Below are 26,949 nucleotides of genomic sequence, written 5' to 3'. Positions count from 1 at the left end.
TCCCCTAAACCCATCCCAACTTTCCCAAACCCATCCCAGCCTTTCCCAAACCCATCCCAACTTTCCCAAACCCATCCCAGCCTTTCCCAAGCCCTCCCCTGCTCCCTCCCCGGGCTGTCCCAGTTTCCTGCAGGAATTTTCCCCTTTTTCCCCCTAAACACACAGCAGGGTCTGTTTTTCCAGAGTTTTATTCCCCCAAATCCCCGTTGTACACGATACAAACGTTCCTATACACTGTATAAACCCCTTTGGATATGTATAACATATAAAAAAATCCCAAATCTTCCAAATCCATGGATTTAAACAGCTCTTGGATCCCTGCACCCATTCCCTGCTGGATCTTTTTGGGATATTCTCGGTGCCGGGGGTTTAAAATTCCCATTTTTTTGGAGGAGTTTTCTGTTGATATTTGGCAGAAAAATCACTCCTGGATGATAAAAAAATTCCATTTTTTCTGGAATTTCCAGGGAATGTTTTAAATTCAGCACAAGGACACTTCGGGCTCCTCCCAGATATTCCAGAGTTTGGGATTTGCTCCCGAAAAATTTCCTTTCCAAATTTCTGGAAAGGCAGAGAGGGAAAATTCATTTCATGAAGTGTGGATTGAGCTGCCACTTAATCCTGGTTTTAGGGGCTCAGTTTTGTCATTTATTCCTGATTTTAGAGCTCAGTTTTGCCATTTATTCCTGATTTTAGAGCTCAGTTTTGTCACTTAATCCTGGTTTTAGAGCTCAGTTTTGTCACTTAATCCTGATTTTAGAGCTCAGTTTTTCCATTTATTCCTGATTTTAGAGCTCAGCTTTGTCACTTAAACCTGATTTTAGAGCTCAATTTTGCCACTTAACCCTGATTTTACAGCTCAGCTTTGTCACTTACTCATCATTTCAGAGCTCAAGGATTTGCCCAAAGAGAAAAAAAATCCACACAAAATTCCCTCGGGAATTCTCCCAAATTCCAAAGGGAGCTCTTGAGTTAATTAAAGAGTTAAACCAGCCTCTGATTAACTCCTAATTAAGCAAAACCAGCCCTAATTAGTCCCGGTGCTCCTTCAGCTCCACGGGCTCAGAGACGCAGGGAAGAGCCAGAAGTGGGAGTCAGTTTTTGATGAGGCTGGAATTGGAGTCGATCTGCTCCTCCTGGACGGGGATCCGACAGCTGCCCTGCTCTGGAAAACACGGAATTGTCCCGGGATCAGCCGGGAATTGTCCCAGGATCAGCAGGGAATTGTCCCAGGATCAGCAGGGAACTGTCCCAGGATCAGCAGGGAATTGTCCCAGGATCAGCAGGGAATTGTCCCAGGATCAGCCGGGAATTGTCCCAGGATTAGCCAGGAATTGTCCCAGGATCAGCCGGGAATTGTCCCAGGATCAGTGGGGAATTGTCCCAGGCTCTGCAGGGAATTGTCCCAGGATCAGCAGGGAATTGTCCCAGGATCAGCCGGGAATTGTCCCAGGATCAGTGGGGAATTGTCCCAGGCTCTGCAGGGAATTGTCCCAGGATCAGTGGGGAATTGTCCCAGGATCAGTGGGGAATTGTCCCAGGATCAGGAGGGAATTGTCCCTGGATCAGCAGGGAATTGTCCCAGGATCAGTGGGGAATTGTCCCAGGATCAGTGGGGAATTGTCCCAGGATCAGCAGGGAATTGTCCCAGGATCAGTGGGGAATTGTCCCTGGATCAGGAGGGAATTGTCCCAGGATCAGCAGGGAATTGTCCCAGGATCAGTGGGGAATTGTCCCAGGATCAGTGGGGAATTGTCCCTGGATCAGGAGGGAATTGTCCCAGGATCAGCGGGGAATTGTCCCAGGATCAGCACAGAATTGTCCCGGGATCAGCAGGGAATTGTCCCAGGATCAGTGGGGAATTGTCCCAGGATCAGCAGGGAATTGTCCCTGGATCAGCAGGGAATTGTCCCAGGATCAGCACAGAATTGTCCCGGGATCAGCAGGGAATTGTCCCAGGATCAGCAGGGAATTGTCCCAGGATCAGCAGCCAGGGAGAATCCCAGCCTCTGGTGCCGTGCTGGGCTCAGTTCCAGGCTCTGCAGGGAATGCCAAAGGCAGGGACCAGGGGGAATCCACCCAGACAGGGCAAGGACACTTAATCCTGCTCTCAGGCTCGGTTTTGTCACTTAAACCTGGTTTTAAACTCTGTTTTGCCACTTAATCCTGATTTTAGAGCTCAGCTCTACCACTTAATCCTGATTTTACAGTTTTGTCACTTAAACTTGGTTTTAAACTCTGTTTTGTCACTTAATCCTGATTTTAGAGCTCAGCTCTGCCACTTTATCTTGGCTTTAGAGCTCAGCTTTGCCACTAAATCTTGATTTTAAAACTCAGCTTTGTCACTTCATCGTGATTTTAGAGCTCAGCTTTGCCACTGGATTAATTTATTTCTTTTTTTTTTTATCCCGTAAGAAAGGGAATTCACCGGGATCAATTTATTAATTTTTTTCCTGGTTTTTTATCCCATAAAAAATGGAACTCACTGGATTAATTTTTTTCCTGTTTTTTTAATCCCATTAAAAATGGAACTCACTGGATCAATTTTTTACTGGATTTTTTATCCCATAAAAAAGGGAACTCGCTGGATTAACCTTTTTCCTGGTTTTTTATCCCATAAAAAATGGAACTCACTGGATCAATTTTTTACTGGATTTTTTATCCCATAAAAAATGGAACTCGCTGGATTAACCTTTTTCCTGGTTTTTTATCCCATAAAAAAGGGAACTCGCTGGATTAACCTTTTTCCTGGTTTTTTATCCCATAAAAAAGGGAACTCAGTGGATTAACCTTTTTCCTGGTTTTTTATCCCATAAAAAAGGGAAGTCACTGGATTAACCTTTTTCCTGTTTTTTTATCCCATAAAAAAAGGGAACTCAGTGGATTAACCTTTTTCCTGTTTTTTTATCCCATAAAAAAGGGAACTCGCTGGATTAACCTTTTTCCTGGCTTTTTATCCCATAAAAAAAGGGAACTCAGTGGATTAACCTTTTTCCTGTTTTTTTATCCCATAAAAAAGGAACTCACTGTGCTGGGTGCTCCTCCCAGGCCCATTCCTGGCTTTTTTCTGGGCTGCCTGGATGATCAGGAGCAGGATGGAAATTCCACTCACCATCAGCAGGATCAGGCACAGCAGGAGCAGGGATAAAGAGCCTGGAATTAGAACGGAAAAATTCCCTAAAAAACAAAGATTCCTGGTTCTGCCTGGAGCTCCCAGATTCCAGAGGGAGAATCCAGAGCTCTGGGAATGGAGAGGTCCAGCTGCCAGGGAAATGTGGGATCCTGGAATGTTGTGGGGAAAACAGGAATGGCTTTGGACAAAGTGGGAATTCCCTGCCCAGGAAAGCAGCTCTACATGGAAACAGAGCAGCTGGAAAATGCAAATTCTGGAAAATCTTGTGAAATCCAGACAGGGCTTCTGAGAAAATGGGATTTCATTTCCCAGGAAAGCAGCTTTACATGGAAACTGAGCAGCTGGAAATGGGGGATCCTGGAATGTTGTGGGAAATGCAGAAAGGATTCCGAGGAAATGGGAATTCCCTTCCCAGGAAAGCAGCTTTACATGGAAATGTGGGATCCTGGAATGTTGTGGGAAATGCAGAAAGGATTCCGAGGAAATGGGAATTCCCTTCCCAGGAAAGCAGCTCCAGCTGGAAATGTGGGATCCTGGAATGTTGTGGGAAATCCAGGAAGGATTCTGAGGAAATGGGAATTCCCTTTCCAGGAAAGAAGACTCAGATGGAAATGTGGGATCCTGGAATGTTGTGGGAAATCCAGGAAGGATTCAGAGAAAGTGGGAATTCCCTTTCCAGGAAAGAAGACTCAGATGGAAATGTGGGATCCTGGAATGTTGTGTGAAATCCAGGAAGGATTCCGAGGCAGTGGAATTCCCTTCCCAGGAAAGCAGCTTTACATGGAACTGTGGGATCCTGGAATGTTGTGTGAAATCCAGGAAGGATTCCGAGGCAGTGGAATTCCCTTCCCAGCTGCATTCCTGCCCTCCTTACCCCATCCAGGCTCCGCGGGAACGCCGGGATCCCGACAGACCGCGGGGATCTCCCTGGGGCTGGACGCTCTGGAGCTGTTCTCCAGGAATCCCGTGGGAGAGGGAGCCCTGTTTTCCGGGAATTCCGTGGCAGAGGGATCCCTGTTTTCCGGGAATTCCGTGGCAGAGGGATGTGGGCCAGGGCTGCTGGCATTGCTGCTGCACTGGGCATCCTCTGTGCCCGTGCCAGCCCGGAGTGTGCTCTTCCCCAAACTGCTGCAGCTGGAAAAGAGATTCCAGAGGGTTTGCCAACATGGAATGGGCTCCTAAATCCCATCCACACAACAATCCCCAGCTGTATTCTGTCCCTACAAATGTAGGATTTTATCCCTACCTCCCCACAGGAATGGGGGGAATAATTAAATCAATTATTGCTGGGAAAGAACGATGCGGGATTTTTCTCGAACAGCTGATTCTGGCACAGGAATTTTTTGTTCCCAAAAAAACACCCAAGGGTTTTTAAAATAAGGTGGGAAATCCTAAAACTCCCTTCAGGATCCTAAAAGTCCCAAAGGATGGGATTCAGGGTACTTAAATCCAGGTTTATTCCAATTTATTTCTCCAGATTTGGGCTTTTCTTGGCAAAATGAAACCCCCAGAGCTGCTCCGAGCACTTTGCCCCCAAAAAGGGATTTTTTTCCATTAAAAAGGATTTCCCCCCCTCCACAAAAGGGATTTTTTTTTCCCCAAAAAAGGGATTCCTACTTGGTCCAAGGCTGGCAGTTCTCGTTCCCTCCTCTGGAGAAAGTCCCTTCAGGACATCGGGAGCACACTGGGGAAAAAAGGGATTATCCAGGGAAGTGGAGAATTCCCAGATTGATCCACTGGGTAATTCTGGAAATGATCAGGGATTATCAATTATGGAAATGATCCAGGGAAGTGGAGAATTCCCGGATTGATCCACTGGGTAATTCTGGATTAGCCGAGATTATTAACCCTGGATATTATCTGGGAGCATCCCACAGTTCCAGCCAGGAATGGGAATTCCTGCCACATGGGAGGCAGGGTTTTGGGAAGGCTGGCACATCCCAGAATTCCAAAGGGAATTCCAGCTGGCACATCCTGGACTCACTGCTTCCCAAGGGAATTCCAAATCCCACCTCTTCCCAAGGGAATTCCTGATCCCTACTCTTCCCAAGGGAATTCCAAACCCCACTCACCCCTTCTCACAGGAATTCCTGATCCCAACTCCTCCCAAAGGAATTCCAGACCCCACTCACCCTTTCCCAAGGGAATTCCAGGCCCCACTCACCCTTTCCCAAAGGAATTCCAGGCCCCACTCACCCATTCCTGAGGGAATTCCAGACCCCACTCACCCATTCCCGAGGGAATTCCAGACCCCACTCACCCCTTCCCGAGGGAATTCCAGACCCCACTCACCCTTTCCCACGGGAATTCCAGACCCCACTCACCCTTTCCCGAGGGAATTCCAGGCCCCACTCACCCTTTCCCAGGGGAATTCCAGACCCCACTCACCCCTTCCCGAGGGAATTCCTGACCCCACTCACCCTTTCCCGAGGGAATTCCAGACCTCATTCACCCTTTCCCAAGGGAATTCCCGACCCCACTCACCCTTTCCCAAGGGAATTCCTGATCCCAACTCCTCCCAAGGGAATTCCAGACCCCACTCACCCTTTCCTGAGGGAATTCCAGACCCCACTCACCCCTTCCCGAGGGAATTCCTGATCCCAACTCCTCCCAAGGGAATTCCAGACCCCACTCACCCTTTCCCGAGGGAATTCCTGACCCCACTCACCCTTTCCCAGGGGAATTCCAGACCCCACTCACCCTTTCCCGAGGGAATTCCAGGCCCCACTCACCCATTCCCGAGGGAATTCCAGGCCCCCACTCACCCATTCCCGAGGGAATTCCAGGCCCCACTCACCCCTTCCCGAGGGAATTCCAGGCCCCACTCACCCCTTCCCGAGGGAATTCCAGGCCCCACTCACCCTTTCCCACGGGAGCGCCCCCGGCTGGCTGGAATCCCGCCTGGCACGCGCAGACCCTGTCCGAGGTCTTCTCGCACGGCTTCACCTCCACGCTGCCCTTCCCTGGCCAAGGCAGAAATTCATTAATTCCCTCATTAACAGCAGCAATTAACTCCGCAGGGCTTTGGGGTTTTGTGTGCAGGAGCTGCAGAATTCAGCCATTTAAGGATTCATAATTAATAATTAATTGAACGGTTTTGTTTGAGGACAGTGATTTTCAGGTAGGCCCTCACAACTGAGGTGGGAGCAGCCAGAAAAAGGGATTTCCCCCCCCCCCCAAAATGGGTTTTTCTCCACCAAAATACCCCCAAAAAGGGATTTTTTCCCCCAAAATAGGATTTTTTCCCTCAAAAATGCCCCAAAAAAGGGGGATTTCTCCCCCCAAAAGGGATTGTTCTCCCCAAAGAGAGATTTTTCCCTCAAAAATGCCCCATACAAGGATTTTTCCCCCAAGAGGGATTTTACTCTCCAAAAAGGGATTTTATTCCTCAAAAATGCCCCAAAAAGGTATTTTCACCCCCAAAAGTGATTTTCCCATCCAAAAAGGGATTTTTTTCCCCCAAAATGCCCCAAACCAGGCATTTTCTTCCCCCTAAGAGGGATTTTTCCCTCAGAAATGCCCCATACAAGGATTTTTCCCCCAAGAGGGATTTTACTCTCCAAAAAGGGATTTTATTCCTCAAAAATGCCCCAAAAAGGTATTTCACCCCCAAAAGTGATTTTCCCATCCAAAAAGGGATTTCTTCCCCTCCAAATGTCCCAAACCAGGCATTTCCCCCCCAAAATCGGATTTTTTTTCCCTCAAAAATTGGATTTTTTCCCCCCCAAAAGGGACTTTCACCCCCAAAAGTGATTTTTCCCCCCAAAAGGGATTTTTCCCAAAAAAAAGGATTTTTTCCCCCAAAAGGGACTTCCCTGAGAAATGGGATTTTTTCCCAAAGAAGGGATTTTTTCCCCCAATCCCAGCACTCACAGGCGTTGCAGACGGTGCAGCTCTGGCACAAGCCGTGGTGGTGCTGGGAGCTGAAATATCCATCCTGGCAAGGCGAGCACACGGTGTCGGCCGAGGCCGTGCAGCGGCTCCGCATCCTCTCCCCTAAAAACACCCAAAAATCAGCATTCAGTGGGGTCCTGAGGGGAAAAAATCCTAAATTTCATCCCTTGGGAACACACAGTGTGTCACTGGCCTGGGGATTGCACAGTGTCAGCTGACTCCGCATCATCTCCCCTAAAAAACACCCCAAAAATTGGGATTCAGTGGGATCCTGAGGGGAAAAATCCTAATTTTATCCTTTGGGAATAAATCAGGATTGGCTAGGATCGTGAGGGGAAAAATCCCAACTTTATCCTTTGGGAATAAATCAGGATTGGCTGGGATTGTGAGGGGAAAAATCCCAATTTTATCCTTTGGGAATAAATCAGGATTGGCTGGGATGGTGAGGGTAAAAATCCTAAATTTCATCCTCTGGGAACAAGTCAGGACTGGCTGGGATTGTGAGGGTAAAAATCCTAAATTTCACCCTTTGGGATCAAACAGTGCCCAGAATTTGGCAGTTCCTGGTTAGGAGAAAAATCCCTGGAAGTTTGGCCAGGGGGAAAAATCAACATTTAATGGAGTGGCTGCAAAGGGCTGGGGAGGGCTGAAATTGTGGGAAATGTCCCCAGTTTTTGTCCCAGTGGATCCCAAACACCCCTTGTAGATTCAGGGAAAAGAGTGTAGGAAAAATTCCCCTGACTGAGGCATTTAGGAAGCCAAAAAAAAAAAAAAAAAAAAAAATTTTAAAACCACTCTCAAAAAAGATTTTTCTGTTTTTTTGGTCTAAAGCTTTTTTTATCAGTCTAATAAACAGGTATTACACTAAAAAATAGGTATTGCACTAAAAAGAGATATTCCACTAAGAAAAAAATTAGATATTCCATTACAAAACAGGTATTTCACTAAAAAAATAGATATTTTACTAAGAAAAAATTCAATATCCCCCTAAAGTCCGGCTCTCCGATCCCGGCCCCCGCGGCGGGCACTCACCGGGGGCGCAGTCGCTGCAGCATTTCTCACGGTAGCTGTACTGGTGCTCCTGGCATTCCAGGCTCAGGGAACCGGGAATGGGCACGGCCAGGAGCCAGCAGAAAGCGGGAAAATTCCAGGGAATCCTTGGAAGAGCCATTGCCGCCATTCTCCTCAGGGCGCCGTTCCCCTCACAGCACCGACCCCTCACGGAGCCTTTCCCCTCACGACACTGTTCCCCTCACAGCGCCTTTGCCCTCACGGAGCCTTTGCCCTCACGGAGCCTTTCCCCTCACGCCGCCTTTGCCCTCACGGCACTGTCCCCTCACGCCGCCTTTGCCCTCACGCCGCCTTTCCCCTCACGGCACTGTCCCCTCACGCCGCCTTTGCCCTCACGGAGCCTTTCCCCTCACGACACTGTCCCCTCACGGAGCCTTTCCCCTCACGACACTGTCCCCTCACGCCGCCTTTGCCCTCACGGCGCCTTTCCCCTCACGCCGCCTTTCCCCTCACGACACTGTCCCCTCACGGCGCCTTTCCCCTCACGACACTGTCCCCTCACGACACTGTCCCCTCACGGCACTGTCCCCTCACGACACTGTCCCCTCACGACACTGTCCCCTCACGGCGCCTTTCCCCTCACGCCGCCTTTCCCCTCACGGCGCCTTTCCCCTCACGGCGCCTTTCCCCTCACGACACTGTCCCCTCACGCCGCCTTTCCCCTCACGCCGCCTTTCCCCTCACGGCGCCTTTCCCCTCACGAATCCTTTCCCCTCACGGCTCCGTTTCCCTCAGGGCGCTGTGACAGCCCCGAGCGCAGGAACGGCTCCGGGCGGGGACATTTGTGGGAAATTCCCGCTTTTCTCCACGCCCCTTCCCGCTCCCGGTTTGGGGTTTTTTGGCAGGAAAAGGAAATGCTGAGTTTGAAAAAGGGTTTAAGAAGTAAAAGGAGCCCTCAAGGGAGGGGAATCCCGATGGGAATGGCTGGAAAAGCAGGGATGGGAGGAAGGGAGGAGCGCTGAGGGAATGCCCTGGCTGAGGGGGAATTCGGGAATTTTGTTTTCCAGACTGCCGGAGTTGGAGCCAGGAACTCAATGAAGTTCTAGGAGAGCTCCGTGGCATCACTGAATCCACAGAACAGTGGGAATTAAGGGAATTTCATTTTCCAGCCTATTAAATTGGATCCAGGATCTCAATTTTAGCTGTTCCAGCAGCCTGGAGTCCAGCTTTACCTTCACCGACTAGAAAATACTGGGAATTAAGAGATTCCATGCTCATGTTGTCCCAAAATTAAATTAGGATGGTGTTGGCAAAAATCTCTTCATAGATAAATTACAATTATCAGCTGATTTTTACTGGAATTTTTGTGTTTAAACTCATTTTATTGGAGATTATCCATGGAATTTATTCCTCTTATCCCCCCCCGCCCCCACCAAACTTTAAAAGCAGCAGAATTTCCAAAGCATGGAGAGAAATATTTAATGGAAAACAAACAAACAAAAGTATATAAAACCTTTTATCCAAGGAATTTAATAAAAACATCAAATAAAGCAGGAAAAGGGAAAGAGGGATAGCAATTCCTGTATTTACATTATATTAAGAATAAATTTAATCAAATAGAACATCTCATTAATTTCAGGAATTCTTTCCCAAAGAGGGGTTTTTCCCAGGAAAGATGGAAGCAGAGGAAAAAACCAATTTTATCTGGGACAGAGATGCTTTCAGAGCTCACCCAAAGCCTGGAATTCCCCCCATATCATCAGCAGCAGCTCATTAACAGCATTAATTAGCACAGAGCTCATTAATTTTGGCAAAGAATTTTAATTAAGCAGCCATCAAACTCCATGGGAATTCCCACTGCTCTGTCCAACAGCTTAAATTCAAAAAAATACTTCCCAGTTGTTTTTGACCAAAATCTGATTTTATAAAGCCAAAATCTCCCACTGACAGTGCAGATGTCAACAAAAAAAAAGTACTTTTATATTAATTTAATTTTAATTAATGTTATTTTATTAATTTAATTCCAAAGAGTTTTTCTGTAACATTTCAAATAAATGCTTCCCCACAGCTCCCTGAAAAAATTCCATTAAATTCCCAACTCTTCTGGAAGTTGAGAAAAATTTAAGGAAATGAGTGTGGATATTCCCAGAAGGTCAAACATTCCTTGGAACCACCAAAATTCCCCAAAATCCAAGTTTTATTTGGGATTCCCTGCAACAGCAGCTGTGAGGGCAACAAGGGAATAAATTAATTTAAGGAATTTATCTAAATCTAAGGAATTTCTCAAATGGAATTGGGTGTGAAGGACAAACACCCAAAATTCCCAAAATCCAAGTTTTATTTGGGATTCCCTGCTTGAGCAGCTGTGAGGGCAACAAGGGAATAAATAAATTTAAGGAATTTCTCAAATGCAGTTGGGTGTGAAGGACAAACACCCCAAATCCAACTTTTATTTGGGATCCCCTGCACAAGCAGCTGAAGGAAACCAGGGAATAAATAAATTTAAGGAATTTCTCTAAATTTAAGGAATTTCTCAAATGGAATTCTGTGTGAAGGACAAACACCCAAAATTCCCAAAAACCAACCTTTATTTGGGATCCCCTGCACGAGCAGCTGTGAGGACAACAAGGGAATAAATAAATTTAAGGAATTTTTCTAAATTTAAGGAATTTCTCAAATGGAATTGGGTGTGAAGGACACCCAAAATCCAACTTTTATTTGGGATTGCCTGCATCAGCATCTGTGAGGGCAACAAGGGAATAAATAAATTTAAGGAATTTCTCTAAATTTAAGGAATTTCTCAAATGGAACTGGGTGTAGAGCACAAACATTCCTTGGAACCACCAAAATTCCCAAAATCCAACCTTTACTTGGGATCCCCTGCACGAGCAGCTGAAGGAAACCAGGGAATATTCCAGGATCCTCCCCAGGCAGAATTCCAGCTGCCTTCAACCCCAAACCCGAGGAGGAGGAAAATACCTGAATCCAGGAATTCCCACTTTTCCCAGCACGGAAAAGCCTCTCCAAGGAGCCGCAGAGCGCAGGGACGGACGGAAATCCGGGAATCCGCCAGGACCGATTCCCGCCGCTCGGCCGAATCCTTTTTCCTTAGGATTTCTATTTTTTCCTGGGGGGGGTTGGGAGCGGAACAGAAAGTTCTGGAAGAGGGGAGGGAGCTCAGAATTCCTCGTGGACGTTGCGGGCGTAATCCATGAGTTTGCTGCCGGTGAAATACTCGCTGTACTTGAGGATCTCGTCCAGCTCCAGGTGGTGGTTCTGGTTCTCGTCGGCCACGGCGATCATCTGCCGCGCCTCGTTCAGCGCGTTGTGCTCGTTCATGGGATCCATGTATTCCTGAAAAACCCACGGGAAAACGGCCTGAGCCCAGCCCTGCGCGTGCTCCCGAAAATCCCGCTCCAGTCCCCGCAGGGAAGCTCCCTGGGGAGGGTTTAATGGTGGCTTTTTCCCGCTTTGTCGGCCGTTCCCGAAGGAAGGCGGATTTTTTACGGCTCGTTCCATTGAAATATCTGTGGGATTTGGGCTGTCCACAAATTCAGGATCAAATATTGGTGGAATTTGGGCTGTCCACAAATTCAGGATCAAATATTTGTGGAATTTGAGGTGCAAATTCAGGATCAAATATTGGTGGAATTTGGGCTGTCCACAAATTCAGGATGAAATATTGGTGGAATTTGGGCTGCAAAATATTTGTGGAACTTGGGTGTAAATTCCACAAACTCAGGATCAAATATTGGTGGAATTTGGGTTGTCCAAAAATTCAGGATCAAATATTTGTGGAATTTGGGCTGCAAATTCCACAAATTCAGGATCAAATATTTATGGAATTTGGGAGGCAAATCCTGCAAATTCAGGATCAAATATTGGTGGAATTTGGGCTGCAAATTCAGGATCAATATTTATGGAATTTGGGCTGTAAAATTCCACAAATTCAGGACCAAATATTGGTGGAATTTGGGCTGCAAAATATTTGTGGAACTTGGGTGTAAATTCCACAAACTCAGGATCAAATATTGGTGGAATTTGGGTTGTCCACAAATTCAGGATCAAATATTGGTGGAATTTGGGCTGCAAAATATTTGTGGAATTTGGGCTGCAAATTCAGGATCAAAATATTTGTGGAATTTGGGAGGCAAATCCTGCAAATTCAGGATCAATATTTGTGGAATTTGGGCTGTCCATAAATTCAAGATCAAATATTTATGGAATTTGGGCTGTAAATTCCACAAATTCAGGATCAAATATTTATGGAATTTGGGCTGCAAATTCAGGATCAAATATTTGTGGAATTTGAGGTGCAAATTCAGGATCAAATATTGGTGGAATTTGGGCTGTCCACAAATTCAGGATCAAATATTGGTGGAATTTGGGCTGCAAATTCAGGATCAAATATTTGTGGAATTTGAGGTGCAAATTCAGGATCAAATATTGGTGGAATTTGGGCTGTCCACAAATTCAGGATCAAATATTGGTGGAATTTGGGCTGCAAAATATTTGTGGAACTTGGGTGTAAATTCCACAAATTCAGGATCAAATATTTGTGGAATTTGGGCTGCAAATTCCACAAATTCAGGATCAAATATTTATGGAATTTGGGAGGCAAATCCTGCAAATTCAGGATCAAATATTGGTGGAATTTGGGCTGCAAATTCCACAAATTCAGGCTCAAATTCCAGTTTAAAAATGAAGAAATATCAATTTTCAGGATTTAATTCTCTCATTGTTCTCATTTCTGTGCTGTTGTGACAGAAATTCTGATTTTTCTCAGATCCTTCCAAGGAATATTTGTGGAATTTGGGTTTCAAATTGAACTCAGGATCAAATTCCAGTTAAAAATTAATTTGCAGGACATAAATTCTCTCATTTTTCCTGCTTTCTTGGCTGTTCCCACAAACTATTTTAAAATGCAAAAACCATGACATTAAAATGCAATCAACATGAAATTAAAACAAAATTAAAATTAAATCAGAATACTCCATTTTAAAATGAAATACTTGTGAAAAAATGAGCTGGAACTGAATTTTTGAGGCTTTTGAAGCTGCATTTTAAATGAAATTAACGTGAAATTAAAATTAATTCATAATATTCCATTTTTAAAATAAAAATTGATCTGTAAGTGAATTTTGGACGTTTTTAAAGCTGCACTTTAAATGAAATGAAAATGAAATTTAAAATATTCCATTTTTTAAACTAAAAATCGATCTGTAAGTGAATTTTGGACGTTTTTAAAGCTGTATTTGAAATGAAATGAAATTTAAAATATTCCATTTTTTAAATAAAAATGGATGTGTAAGTGAATTTTGGATGTTTTTAAAGCTGTATTTGAAACGAAATGAAAATGAAATTTCAAATATTCCATATTTTTTTAACAAAAATGGATGTGTAAGTGAATTTTGGACGTTTTTAAAGCTGTATTTGAAATGAAATTGAAATGAAATTTAAAATATTCCATTTTTTAAATAAAAATGGATGTGTAAGTGAATTTAAACGTTTTTAAAGCTGTATTTGAAATGAAATTAAAATGAAATTTAAAATATTCCATTTTTTAAATAAAAATGGATCTGTAAGTGAATTTTGGATGTTTTTAAAGCTGTATTTGAAACGAAATGAAAATGAAATTTCAAATATTCCATATTTTTTTAACAAAAATGGATGTGTAAGTGAATTTTGGACCTTTTTAAAGCTGTATTTGAAATGAAATTGAAATGAAATTTAAAATATTCCATTTTTTAAATAAAAATGGATGTGTAAGTGAATTTTGGACGTTTTTAAAGCTGTATTTGAAACGAAATGAAAATGAAATTTCAAACATTCCACGTTTTTTTAACACAAATGGATGTGCAGGTGAATTGTTGCTGGTTCCAAAGGTGCTTTTTGGAAGCGCTGGCTGGAGGAGGACGCGGATTCACCTCCAGCTCCTCCATGGTGACGATGCCGTCGCGGTTGGCGTCGATGACCTCCTGGAACTCCTTCCTCCTGTCCCTCACCCAGTCGTCGTCGATGTCCTGGGCCTGCTGGTTCTCCACGGTGCCCACGGGCAGCGAGATGAACTCCGGCAGCGTCAGCTTCTTGTCCCCGTCCTGATCTGGGAGGAGCAGGGCCCGTTACGGCGGCACCGCCTTCGGGGCGCCAGCAGCCATTTCAACAGTCAGGGGATGGCAGCTGTGCAAATACCCACATAAAGTGGGAAGGCATGGATACAGTGGGAATGCATGGAACTCCACCCGACTATTCCGTGAAAACCCCTCCCAAAATCCACAGGAAAACGGGAATCCATGGACACAATTCCCAGGAGATCCCGGCTTAGCCAAGTCGCGGATGATCTCCTGCACCATGAAGTGCAGCAGCTGCAAATGTCCAAATAAAAACGGGAATCCACGGATACAATGAACACAATTCCCAGGAGATCCCAGCTTACTCAAATCCCTGATGATCTCCTGCACCATGAAGTGCAGCAGCCACAAATATCCAAATAAAAACGGGAATCCACGGATACAATGGGAATCCATGGAACTCCACCTGACTATTCCATCCCAAAATCCACATAAAAAATGGGAATCCATGGAATCCATGGCCACAATTCCCAGCATCCCAGTTTACCCAAATCCCGGATGATCTCCTGCACCATGAAGTGCAGCAGCCACAAATATCCAAATAAAAACGGGAATCCATGGAATCCATGGCTACAATTCCCAGGAAATCCCAGCTTACCTAAATCCCTGATGATCTCCTGCACCATGAAGTGCGGCAGCCGTGGCTGTGCAAATACCCACATAAAATGGGAAGGCATGGATACAGTGGGAATGCATGGAACTCCACCCGACTATTCCGTGAAAACCCCTCCCAAAATCCACAGGAAAACGGGAATCCATGGCCACAATTCCCAGGAGATCCCGGCTTACCCAAGTCACGGATGATCTCCTGCACCATGAAGTGCAGCAGCTGCAAATGTCCAAATAAAAACGGGAATCCACGGATACAATGAACACAATTCCCAGGAGATCCCAGCTTACTCAAATCCCGGATGATCTCCTGCACCATGAAGTGCAGCAGCCACAAATATCCAAATAAAAACGGGAATCCATGGAATCCATGGCTACAATTCCCAGGAAATCGCAGCTTACCTAAATCCCTGATGGTCTCCTGCACCATGAAGTGCAGCAGCTGCAAATATCCAAATAAAAACAGGAATCCATGGAATCCATGGAATCCATGGCCACAATTCCCAGGAGATCCCGGCTTACCCAAGTCGCGGATGATCTCCTGCACCATGAAGTGCAGCATGCCGCGGCTGTGCTCGGGGTGCAGGAAGGACAGGAACTCCTGCTCGCTCAGCAGCAGGTCCGGGGGGGGATTGTCCGCCTGGTACCAGCGATCCTTCAGGTTGTCCAGCACTTCCTGCGCTGCAACGGCACCCGCGCAGCTGGGCTGGCAGCTCATCCCACAGGCTGCACCTGTGCAGCTTGGGACTGCAGCCCATCCCACAGGCTGCAGTTTGGGATGGCAGCTCATCCCACAGGCAGCAGTTTGGGATGGCAGCTCATCCCACAGGCTGCACCCATGCAGCTTGGCTGGCAGCTCATCCCACAGGCTGCAGTTTGGGACTGCAGCTCATCCCACAGGCTGCAGTTTGGGACTGCAGCTCATCCCACAGGCTGCAGTTTGGGACTGCAGCTCATCCCACAGGCTGGAATTGCCCCCATCAGTTTTTAGGATTTGGCACAATTCATTCTAAATTCTGGAACTGCCTCCATCCATTTTTGGGATTTGGCACATCCCAAATGCTGCAACTGCCCCCATCCGTTTGTAGGATTTGGCACAATTCATCCCCAATTCTGGATTTGCCCCCATCCATCTTTAGGGTTTGGAACAATGGCTTTGTGGGATTTTCAGTTCATCCCAAATCTTGGAATTGCCCCCATCCATCTTTAGGATTTGGCACAATTAATTCTAAATTCTGGAACTGCCCCCATCCGTTTGTAGGATTTGGCACAATTCGTCCCCAATTCTGGCACTGCCCCCATCCATCTTTAGGATTTGGAACAATGGCTTTGTGGGATTTTCAGTTCATCCCAAATTCTGGATTTGCCCCCATCCATCTTTAGGATTTGGCACAATTCATCCCAAATGCTGCAATTGCCCCCATCCGTTTTTGGGATTTGGCACAATCCCTTTGTAGGATTTCAGTTCATCCCAAATCTTGGAATTGCCCCCATCCATTTCTAGGATTTGGCACAACCAATTTTAGGAATTTCAGCTGTCCCAATCCAAGTTTAGGATTTCAATTGTCCCAATCCAATGTTTAGGATTTCAGCTGTCCCAATCCAACGTTTAGGATTTCAGTTTGTCCCATTCCACTTGTAGGATCTGAATTGTCCCAATCCATTTTTTAGGATTTGAATTCTCACACTCCATTTTTAAGACTTCAATGATCACAATCCATTTTTAGGATTTCAGTTGTCCCAATCCATTTTTAATACTTTGTCACAATCTGTTTTTAGGATTTAATTTCTCACAACCCCTTCATTTCAAGCTCAAGTTGTTTAATCAATGACATTTTTTAAGCCTAAACCCTACAGATATTTATTTATCACATATTCCATATTTTTGCTGCAAGAAAAGTTAAATTAGGGGTGTATGAACACCAAAATCAGCACCAAAATCCCATGGAATTAATTCCTCCATTTCATCCCACCATTCAATTATCTGCCAACATCCATCAATTAATTCAAATAAAATCTTAACCTGAAATCCAAATTTCTACAGAAACTACCTTGAACTCCACACCCCCCAAGGTGCTTCTGATTTAAAATAAAAAAACCCAAAAATCACTTTTACAGCTTGGAGGAGGAGAAAAAAAAAAACCAAAAAAAAAAAAAAAAAAAAGAAAACCAAAACAAAAAAAACCCCAGAGGAAGTGGAGGATGAATAATTTGATTTTCCTAAAGAAGGTTTTGGGGCTCAGGTGCAGAACTGAGTGATTCAGCAGCTCGCAGGTTCCTGGAATCAGCCCCAGGTGATTTCCCTGCCCCTTCTCAGCTCCTTTTTTGTTGCATTTTTTTTCAGTGGGTTTTTTTTTATAGCCCTGGAAAATGTCACCGAAGCAATTGGGAAATGACTCATCCCTGCAGGGAAAGGGAAAGGTGCACGGGGGATTTTACAGGAAATTGAAATGTTGGTTTTAGGGGGGGAAAAAAGGAAAATTCTGCTTTAAAATTGCAGTTTTCATGGCAGGAGCAATGGGGGATTTGTGCTTTTTGACTTCAGTTTTTGGGGGGAATCTAGAGAAAATTTAAATTTTTTTTTGAAGGAGATTCCTCTTTAAAATTGCAATTTTCATGGCAGATTCCTCTTTAAAAATTGCAATTTTCATGGCAGGAGTAATGGGGGATTTGTGCTTTTTTGGCATCAGTTTTTGGGGGGAATGTAGAAGAAATTTGAATTTTTTTTTAAGGAGATTCCTCTTTAAAATTGCAATTTTCATGGCAGGAGTAATGGGAGATTTGTGCTTTTTTGGCATCAGTTTTTTGGGGGGAATTTAGAGGAAATTTGAATTTTTTTTGAAAGCAGATTCCTCTTAAAAATTGCAATTTTCATGGCAGATTCCTCTTAAAAATTGCAATTTTCATGGCAGATTCCCCTCAAAAATTGCAGTTTTCATGGCAGGAGCAATGGGGGATTTGTGCCTTCTGACTTCAGTTTTTGGGGGGAATTTAGAGGAAATTTGAATTTTTTTTTGAAGGAGATTCCTCTTAAAAACTGCAATTTTCATGGCAGATTCCCCTCAAAAATTGCAATTTTCATGGCAGGAGCAATGTGGGATTTGTGCTTTTTGACTTCAGTTTTTGGGGGGAATTTAGAGGAAATTTGAATTTTTTTTTGAAGGAGATTCCTCTTAAAAATTGTAATTTTCATGGCAGATTCTGGTCAGGATGAATGAAGGATTTCTGTCTTTTGACTTAATTTTTGGGAGGATTTTAGAATAAATTTAAATATTTAAGGAAAATAAATATTATTAAATATTAAATATTAAATTATTTAATATTAATTAATATTTAAGGAAAAAACAAGAAGATTCCTCTTAAAAATCTCATTTTCACAGCAAATTTCAGATGGAAAAAAATGCAGAATTTTTGTTTCATTAAGGAGGAAAACAAGAAGATTCTTCTTCAAAATTTCAATTTCCACAGCAAATTTTAGGTGGAAAAAATTCAGATTTTTTTTTTTTTTTAAGGGATGAAAACAAGAAGATTCCTCTAAAAAAAAAAAAAAAAAAAATCTCATTTCCCCAGCAAATTTCCGATGGAAAAATGCAGAATTTTTGGTTTCTTTTTTAACTCCTCCTCAAGCACAACAACCCAAACATTTCCCTCCCGTTTCTATTTTTTGTTTTAAGAACAAAAAAACCCCTTCTGCACTTACTTTCTTCATCTATTTTCAGCTCCTCGTTGTTTTTAATTTTCTCTGCAATTTCCTTCTCATTGAAGCCTTTGCTGGCCAAAAATTTAATTTTATATTCGTCCCATGAAACGTGACCTGGAAGGGAAAACATTTCACCTTGAAATGCTGAATTTTGGATTGAATTCTTTCCAAATCAACATTTTCACAACCCCAAACTGAATTTTAGGCATGACAACATCAAAGCTGTCACCTGATTGATTTTTGGGGTTTTTTAACCATAAAATGTTGTGAAAAATTCGATTTATTCATTTTTTTTTCTCATTTCTTTCCGAAACAAAAAGCTGCCTGCAGCACATCCTTTCCCACAAAAACCCAAATTTGCCACCCCCCACTTCAATTCGATGCCAGCAATAAATTCAAGACGCCAAAATTGACATAAAAATCGATTTTTTGGAGGGGGAAAAAGTGGATTTTACCGTCGCCATCGGGATCCACAGCTCTGAAATGCATTTTGTTCTCCTCCACGGCCTCCTGGAAATGCTCATCTGTTTTCTCCATGATCCAACGTTGCATTTCCTTGGCGCTGATTTTTTTGTCATTATTCACATCCACCCTTGGGAGGAAAAAAAAAAAACACAAAAACAAAAAAAAACAAAAAAACAAAAAACAAACAAAAAAAAAAAACCAAACAAAAACCACAAAAAAAAAAAAAAAAAAAAAAAACAACAACAAAAAACCAAAAAAAAAACCAAAAAAAACCAAAACAAAAAAAAAAAAAAAAAACAACAAAAAAACCCAAAAAAAAACAAAACACAAAAACAAAAACAAAACAAACAAAACAAAACAAAAAAAAAAAACAAAAAAAACAAAACCAGGATTTCAATTCAGGAGGGAAAAAAAATCTGCTCGGTTTGTAGTTTCTAAATGGTTTCATTCAGCAGAAATTCCCCCCAAAAAAATGAATATTTTTGATTTTTCTGTGAGAAATAAGTGGCAGAGCAGCCCTTAGCTCAGAATAAAACGTAAATAATTTCATTAATTTAATGAAATTTAGCAAGATTTAGGTTATTACTCAACGAAATAATATTTATTTTCAGGAATTAAATCATGATTTTGAGGGAATTTTCCCCACTAAATCATCCCTGATGGAATTTTGGGTCACTCCAAGTTTCAGAATTGGAAAAATTTCCTTCCAGATCTTGAATTCTCTCTCAAATTTCCCTTTCCAAGGCCCCTTTTTTTACAAAATGTAATTGAATTTTTATTTTTTAGCACATTTGAAGGCTGCACATCCATTTGTCCCCGGGGGTTTCCTGCCTGGCTCCTGCACAATTCAATTTTCCAGCCACATCCAAGCTGATCAAGCCTGGTTTGAAGAAATTAGTTAAAAAATTACAGCTCCAAATCCAAAAGAAATCGAATTTTCTGCCACTCTGAGGGGTTTGAGCATTAAATAAATGTTCAAAATATCCCTAAAAATCAGATTTTATTGTTACCACTTCAAATTCTATTTAAAGCACCTCATAAACCACTCCTTGTAATTCAAAATATCCCTAAAAATCAGATTTTATTTTGTTACCATTTCCAATTCTATTTAGACCATCTCATATCACACCTTGCAATTCAAAATATCCCTAAAAATCAGATTTTATTGCTACCATTTCAAATTCTATTTAAAGCACCTCATATCACAACTTCTAAATTCAAAATATCATTTAAATCAGATTTTATTTTGCTGCCATTTCCAATTCTATTTAAAGCATGTCATAAACCACTCCTTGCAATTGAAAATATCCCTAAAAATCAGATTTTATTTTCTGCCATTTCAAATTCTGTTTTGTTACCATTTCCAATTCTATTTAAAGCACCTCATAAACCACTCCTTGCAATTCAAAATATCATTTAAATCAGATTTTATTTTGCTGCCATTTCCAATTCTATTTAGAGCACCTCATAAACCACACCTTGCAATTGAAAATATCACTAAAAATCAGATTTTATTGTGTTACCATTTAAATTTCTATTTAAAGTACCTCATAAACCACTCCTTGCAATTCAAAATATCATTTAAATCAGATTTTATTTTGCTGCCATTTCCAATTCTATTTAAAGCACTTCATAAATCACTCTTTGTAAATTCAAAATATCATTTAAATCAGATTTTATTTTGCTGCCATTTCCAATTCTATTTAGAGCACCTCCCACGCAGCCTTTGTTCAATAAAAACCCCAAAAAGAACGAAAAAAAGCCAAATCAAGAGCCCCACTCGGCCTCTGCCCTTTCCTGCTGCCACCACTGAGCTGTTTTGATTGAAACTCGAATTATTCAAGATGTGATTTGCCTGGAAATGTCAAGGAAATGTGAAAAAAAGAGAGCAAACAACCCCAAAAAAAAGAGAAAAATGCAGATTTGGGGAGTTTCACAATCACTGGTCCCAGCAGGGAGATGCTTTTTGCATTTATTTGTGATTAATTCAAGAATGAGCTGAATGAAATTCTCTTTATTCAGGGCAAGTTTGCAGCAATTCGAGCTCTGAAAGTGTTAATTGGAGGTGTTTAATTAAAAAAATGCAAATTAAGGCGGCTCTGCCGCCTGCTGTCTGAAAGTGCTGAAAGAATTTAAAAAAAAAAAGGGAATTTTAGTAAAGAAAATGCTTGGATGTCTTAAAATGAAATTAATATTTGTCCACCATGTAAAGAAATTAATGAACTTTAAAAAAAAAAAAAGCAATTAATGGAAAATATTTTCTTTCTGTTGTCTAAAAGTTGTAATTTTGAAAGATTAAAACTCCCAATTTTTAAATAGGAATTAAAAGTCTTCATTTTGTGAACATGAATTCAAATTCCCAATTTTGAAATGTTTAAAATTCCCAATTTTTAAATAGGAATTAAAATCCTCAAATTAAAAAAAAATCATTAAAATTCCCAATTTGGAAATGTTTAAATTCCCAATTTTTAAATAGGAATTAAAATTCCTCATTTTGTGAACACGAATTCAAATTTCCAATTTGGAAATGTTTAAATTCCCAATTTTTAAATAGGAATTAAAAGTCCCAATTTTGAGAACATAAATTCAAATTTCCAATTTTGAAATGTTAAAATTCCCAATTTTTAAATAGGAATTAAAAGTCCCCATTGTGAGAACGTGAATTCAAATTCCCAATTTTAAAATAGGAATTAAAATCCTCAAATTAAAAAAAAAAATCATTAAAATTCCCAATTTGGAAATGTTTAAATTCCCAATTTTTAAATAGGAATTAAAATTCCTCATTGTGAGAACGTGAATTCAAATTCCCAATTTTTAAATAGGAATTAAAATCCTCAAATTAAAAAAAAAAATCATTAAAATTCCCAATTTGGAAATGTTTAAATTCCCAATTTTTAAATAGGAATTAAAATTCCTCATTTTGTGAATGTGAATTCAAATTCCCAATTTGGAAATGTTAAAACTCCCAATTTTTAAATAGGAATTAAAAGTCCCCATTTTTAGAACGTGAATTCAAATTCCCAAATTTAGGAATATTTGGGAATATTTTTAAATAGGAATTAAAATTCCTCATTTTGTGAACGTGAATTCAAATTCCCAATTTTTAAATAGGAATTAAAATCCTCAAATTAAAAAAAAAAATCATTAAAATTCCCAACTTGGAAATGTTCAAATCCCCAATTTAATTTAATTTTTTTGGTGTAGTTTCTTGCTTTTTTTTTGGTTTTTTTTTAACCCTTCCCAACTCACTTGGAGAAAATCCCCTCGAGCTTCCTCCTGTTCCTGGGGGCTGCGAGTCCTCCCCCACTGATTTAATTCCCAATTTTTTAACACTCGTTATATTTCCAATTCAAACCCACCAAAACTCCCTTGGTTTTTGCTTTTTTGGTTCTTTTTTGTTTGGGTTTTTTTTTTGGTGTGTTTTTGTGTTGTTTTTTTGTTGTTTTTTTCTGGGGGGGGAGTTTTTGGGGGGGGGTTTTGTGGGTTTTGGGGGATTTTTTTGGTGGGGTTTTTTTGGTTTTTTTTTATTTTATTTTTAACCATTCCCTTTCCCTTTTTTTGGGTTTTTTGTTTGTTTTTGGGTTTTTTCTTTTTGGTTTTGTTTTTTTTTGGGGGGGGGGTGGGGTGGGGTTTTTTTGGCTTTTTTTGCCTTTTGTTTTGTTTTTGGGGTTTTTTGGGGGGGTTGGTTTTTTTTGGGTTTTTTTTGTTTGTTTGTTTTTGGTGTTTTTTTGGTTTTTTGTTTGTTTGTGTTTTTGTTGGTTTTTTGTTTGTTTGTTTGATTGTTTTTGGGGGGGGATTCTGGGTTTTTTTTGGGTTTTTTTTGTTTTTTTGGTGTGGTTTCTTGCTTTTTTTGGTTTTTTTTTTAACCCTTCCCAACTCACTTGGCGAAAATCCCCTCGAGCTTCCTCCTGTTCCTGGGGGCTGCAAGTCCTCCCCCACTGATTTAATTCCCAATTTTTTAACACTCGTTATATTTCCAATTCAAACCCACCAAAACTCCCTTGGTTTTTGCTTTTTTGGTTCTTTTTTGTTTGGGTTTTTTTTTTGGTGTGTCTTTGTGTTGTTTTTTTGTTGTTTTTTTTTGGGGGGGGGGAGTTTTGGGGGGAGGGTTTGTGGGTTTTTGGGGATTTTTTTGGTGGGCTTTTCTGGTTTTTTTTTTATTTTTAACCCTTCCCTTTCCCTTCTTTTGGGTGTTTTTTTGGGGGGGGGTGGTTGTGTGTGGTTTTTTTGTTTTTGTTGGTTTTGTTTGTTTGTTTTTGGGTTTTTTTGGGGGGGTTTGTTTGTTTTTGGTGGCTTTTTGGGTTGTTTTTTTTTTTTTTCTGGTGTGGTTTTTCGCTCTTTCTTTTTGGGTTTTTATTTGGTTTTTTTTGTTTTTTCTTTGTTTTGTTTTTGGGGTTTTTTGGGGGGGTGTTTTTTTGTTTGTTTTTGGTGGTTTTTTGGGTGTTTTTTTTGGTGTAGTTTCTTGCTTATTTTTGGGGTTTTTTTTTTGTTTGTTTGTTTGTTTTGTGTAGTTTCTTGCTTTTTTTTGGTTTTTTTTTTGTTTGTTTGTTTGTTTTGTGTAGTTTCTTGCTTTTTTTGGTTTTTTTTTGTTTGTTTGTTTGTTTGTTTTGTGTAGTTTCTTGCTTTTTTTTTGTTTTTTTTTTTTTTTAACCCTTCCCAACTCACTTGGCGAAAATGCCCACGAGCTTCCTCCTGTTCCTGCGGGGCTGCGAGTCCTCCTCGAAGCGCTCGAGCTCCTTGCCCAGGAACACCTCCTGGTGGAACTCCCTGTTCAGGTGCCCGTCCAGCTCCATCTTGACGCCGTTCAGGTGGTCGGGGGGCACGAGCTCCTTCTCGTCCCTGCCCTCGCCCCCCTTCTCCCTCAGCACCGAGTGGTTGGCAGGCCTGGCACGGGCGGGCGGCGCCAGCAGCAGCAGCAGCAGCGGGAGGCAAAGAGAGCCCCGGCTGCACGGGGCAGCCGGGCCTGGCATCGTCCTCTGGGGCTTTTATGGGGCTTCTTCTGTTCCTCCTTGTTGGAGGCGTTGTGGGCTGAAGGGAAAAGAGGAAAAAGAATGTTAAATGTGGAAGGAAAAGTCACTGTGGGTTAAAGGGCCTGAAAGGAAAAGAGGAAAAAGAATGTTAAACTTGGAAGGAAAAGGTCACTGTGGGTTAAAGGGTCTGAAAGGAAAAGGAAAAATAAACTTGGAAGGAAAAGGTGATTGTGGGGTAAAGGGTCTGAAAGGAAAAGAGGAAAAAGAATGTTAAACGTGGAAGGACAAAGTGACTGTGGGTTAAAGGGTCTGAAAGGAAAAGGAAAAATAAACTTGGACGGAAAAGGTGATTGTGGGGTAAAGGGTCTGAAAGGAAAAGGAAAAATAAAATAAACTTGGAAGGAAAAGGTGACTGTGGGTTAAAGGGTCTGAAAGGAAAAGAAGAGGAAAAAGAATGTTAAAGTTGGAAGGAAAAGGTGACTGTGAGTTAAAGGGTCTGAAAGGAAAAGGAAAAATAAACTTGGAAGGAAAAGGTGACTGTGGGGTAAAGGGTCTGAAAGGAAAAGAAGAGGAAAAATAAACTTTGAAGGAAAAGGTCACTGGGTCAAAGGGTCTGAAAGGAAAAGAGTTGAAAAAGAATGTTAAACTTGGAAGGAAAAGGTGATTGTGGGTTAAAGGGTCTGAAAGGAAAAGGAAAAATAAAATAAACTTGGAAGGAAAAGGTGACTGTGGGTAAAGGGTCTGAAAGGAAAAGGAAAAATAAAATAAACTTGGAAGGAAAAGGTGACTGTGGGTTAAAGGGTCTGAAAGGAAAAGAAGAGGAAAAAACAAGTTAAACTTGGAAGAACAAAGTGATTGTGGGTTAAAGGGTCTGAAAGGAAAAGGAAAAATAAACTTTGAAGGAAAAGGTGACTGTGGGTTAAAGGGTCTGAAAGGAAAAGGAAAAATAAACTTGGAAGGAAAAGGTCACTGTGGGTTAAAGGGTCTGAAAGGAAAAGGAAAAATAAAATAAACTTGGAAGGAAAAGGTCACTGTGGGTAAAGGGTCTGAAAGGAAAAGAGGAAAAAGAATGTTAAACGTGGAAGGACAAAGTGACTGTGGGTTAAAGGGTCTGAAAGGAAAAGGAAAAATAAACTTGGACGGAAAAGGTCACTGTGGGTAAAGGGTCTGAAAGGAAAAGAAGAGGAAAAAACAAGTTAAACCTGGAAGGAAAAGTCACTGTGGGTTAAAGGATTTAAAAGGAAAACAAGAGGAAAAACAGATTAAACTTTGAAGGAAAAGGTCACTGTGGGTTAAAGGATTTAAAAGGAAAAGAAGAGGAAAAACAAATTAAACTTTGAAGGAAAAGGTCACTGTGGGTTAAAGGATCTAAAATGAAAGAAATAGGAAAAATAAGTTAAACTTGGAAGGAAAAGGTCATTGTGGGTTAAAGGATTTAAAAGGAAAAAAGGAAAAAAAAACATTTTAAACTGAAGCAAGAGGTGATTAATGGACACACAGAAATTAAAATAATCTACACAAAGTATTAATAATTTACTTATACACATATAATTACATGTGCTTAACTTATACACATAAATATAGGTACATAACTTATTTATAGACATCTAAATACATATTTATAGACATATAAATCGATATAAATAAAAAATATATATTATATATTATAAATATATATTTTTATATATGCATATATATTACATGTATGCATACTTACATGTATTTATGTTAAATACATATAAATACATGGACATAACTTTTTATATACATATAAATATATGTACATAAAATTAACCATTCCAGGGAAAAAATAACCCCAAATCCTGTCCCAGAGCCATCAAATCCGAATATTCTGCCCTGGAAGTGACCACAGGGATCATCCCGTCCAATTCCAGGGAAAAATAATCCCAAATCCAACAGAGAGCGCGCCAAGGAACCCAAACCCTCAGAGCCCCTCAAACACCCCGAAACTCCTCAGAGCCCCCAAAACTCCTCAGAGCCCCCAGAAACCCCAAAACTCCTCAGAGCCCCTCAAACACCCCAAAACTCCTCAGAGCCCTCAGAAACCCCAAAACTCCTCAGAAACCGCAAAACTCCTCAAAGCCCTCAGAAACCCCAAAACTCCTCAAAGCCCTCAGAAACCCCAAAACTCCTCAGAAACCGCAAAACTCCTCAGAGCCCCCAGAAACCCCAAAACTCCTCAAAGCCCTCAGAAACCCCAAAACTCCTCAAAGCCCTCAGAAACCCCAAAACTCCTCAGAGCCCCCAAATCCCCTCAGAGCTCCCAGAACTCCTCAAAGCCCTCAGAAACCCCAAAACTCCTCAGAGCCCCCAAAACCCCTCAAAGCCCCCAGAACTCCTCAAAGCCCTCAGAGCCCCCAGAAACCCTAAGAGCTCCCAGTACTCCTCAAAGCCCTCAGAAACCCCAAAACCCCTCAGAGCCCCGAGAACCCCTCAAAGCCCTCAGAGCTCCCGGAACCCCTCAGAGCCCCCAGAAACCCCAAAACCCTTCAGAGCCCCCAGGACCCCTCGCAGCCCCTCAGAATCTCTCACAGCCCCCAGAACCCCTCAGAGCACTCAGGGCCCTCAGAACCCCTCGGAGCCCCTCAGAACTCGCCACGACCCCCGCGGGGCTGCGGGAGGAGCCGCCCGCACTCACCGGGAGCCCGGAGGCAGGGAGCGGACGCTGCCCCGAGCGCCGCGACGGCCGCGGGGAGGCTCAGCCCGGGCCCGGCCGCCGCTGAGCGCCCGCGGCCCCTCACGGCCCTCACGGAACCCGGCGCTGCCAGGGCGGAGGGAGGCGGGAGGCGGCGGAAGTTCGGTCACTGCGCCGCGCGGCGGGAAGGCGCGGCCGCCATCTTAGGTAAGGGCAGCCGCCATTTCCGGCAAAGGGGCGTTTTCCTGGCCGTCCTATCGTTTTCTCGGTTGTTAGCGTGTTGATCTCCTCCCGCTTCCTGGCTGTGGCTGTTTTCAGTGAATCGTGGAATGGTTTGGGTTGGGAGGGACCTTAAATAGCATCTAATGCAAACCCCTGGC

The 26,949-nt window shown here is 42.2% G+C and overlaps 2 protein-coding genes across 5 annotated transcripts; both read right to left on the bottom strand.

The window, feature by feature from the left end:
• Window positions 1-616: 616 nt before the first annotated feature.
• Window positions 617-8,255, bottom strand: TNFRSF4 (TNF receptor superfamily member 4). Of its 2 annotated transcripts, XM_053997500.1 has the most exons (7): window positions 8,060-8,255; window positions 7,007-7,129; window positions 5,995-6,096; window positions 4,751-4,817; window positions 4,008-4,267; window positions 3,028-3,153; window positions 617-1,165 (listed from the first exon to the last, which is right to left on the bottom strand). In XM_053997500.1, exons 1-7 carry the CDS (start codon window positions 8,205-8,207, stop codon window positions 1,095-1,097), a joined length of 897 nt encoding a protein of 298 aa, XP_053853475.1. In that variant the 5' UTR covers window positions 8,208-8,255; the 3' UTR covers window positions 617-1,094. The 2 variants fall into 2 exon arrangements, with proteins under 2 accessions (XP_053853475.1, XP_053853476.1); XM_053997501.1 differs by lacking the exon at window positions 7,007-7,129.
• A 1,237-nt stretch (window positions 8,256-9,492) lies between these two features.
• Window positions 9,493-26,781, bottom strand: SDF4 (stromal cell derived factor 4). Of its 3 annotated transcripts, XM_053997497.1 has the most exons (8): window positions 26,573-26,781; window positions 23,609-23,971; window positions 18,934-19,070; window positions 18,479-18,592; window positions 15,301-15,459; window positions 13,966-14,136; window positions 10,903-11,392; window positions 9,493-10,623 (listed from the first exon to the last, which is right to left on the bottom strand). In XM_053997497.1, the coding sequence occupies exons 2-7, from the start codon at window positions 23,911-23,913 to the stop codon at window positions 10,905-10,907; spliced, it is 1,374 nt and encodes a 457-aa protein (XP_053853472.1). In that variant the 5' UTR covers window positions 23,914-23,971; window positions 26,573-26,781; the 3' UTR covers window positions 9,493-10,623; window positions 10,903-10,904. The 3 variants fall into 3 exon arrangements, with proteins under 3 accessions (XP_053853472.1, XP_053853470.1, XP_053853473.1); XM_053997495.1 differs by having other exon boundaries at window positions 9,493-11,392; window positions 26,573-26,780; XM_053997498.1 differs by lacking the exon at window positions 9,493-10,623 and having other exon boundaries at window positions 11,137-11,392; window positions 13,966-14,141; window positions 26,573-26,779.
• Window positions 26,782-26,949: the final 168 nt, after the last annotated feature.

The sequence above is a fragment of the Vidua macroura genome, chromosome 23, assembly GCF_024509145.1.
Source record: "Vidua macroura isolate BioBank_ID:100142 chromosome 23, ASM2450914v1, whole genome shotgun sequence".
Classification (NCBI taxonomy): Eukaryota; Metazoa; Chordata; class Aves; order Passeriformes; family Viduidae; genus Vidua; species Vidua macroura.
This window is presented reverse-complemented; position numbering and strand designations above follow the sequence as displayed.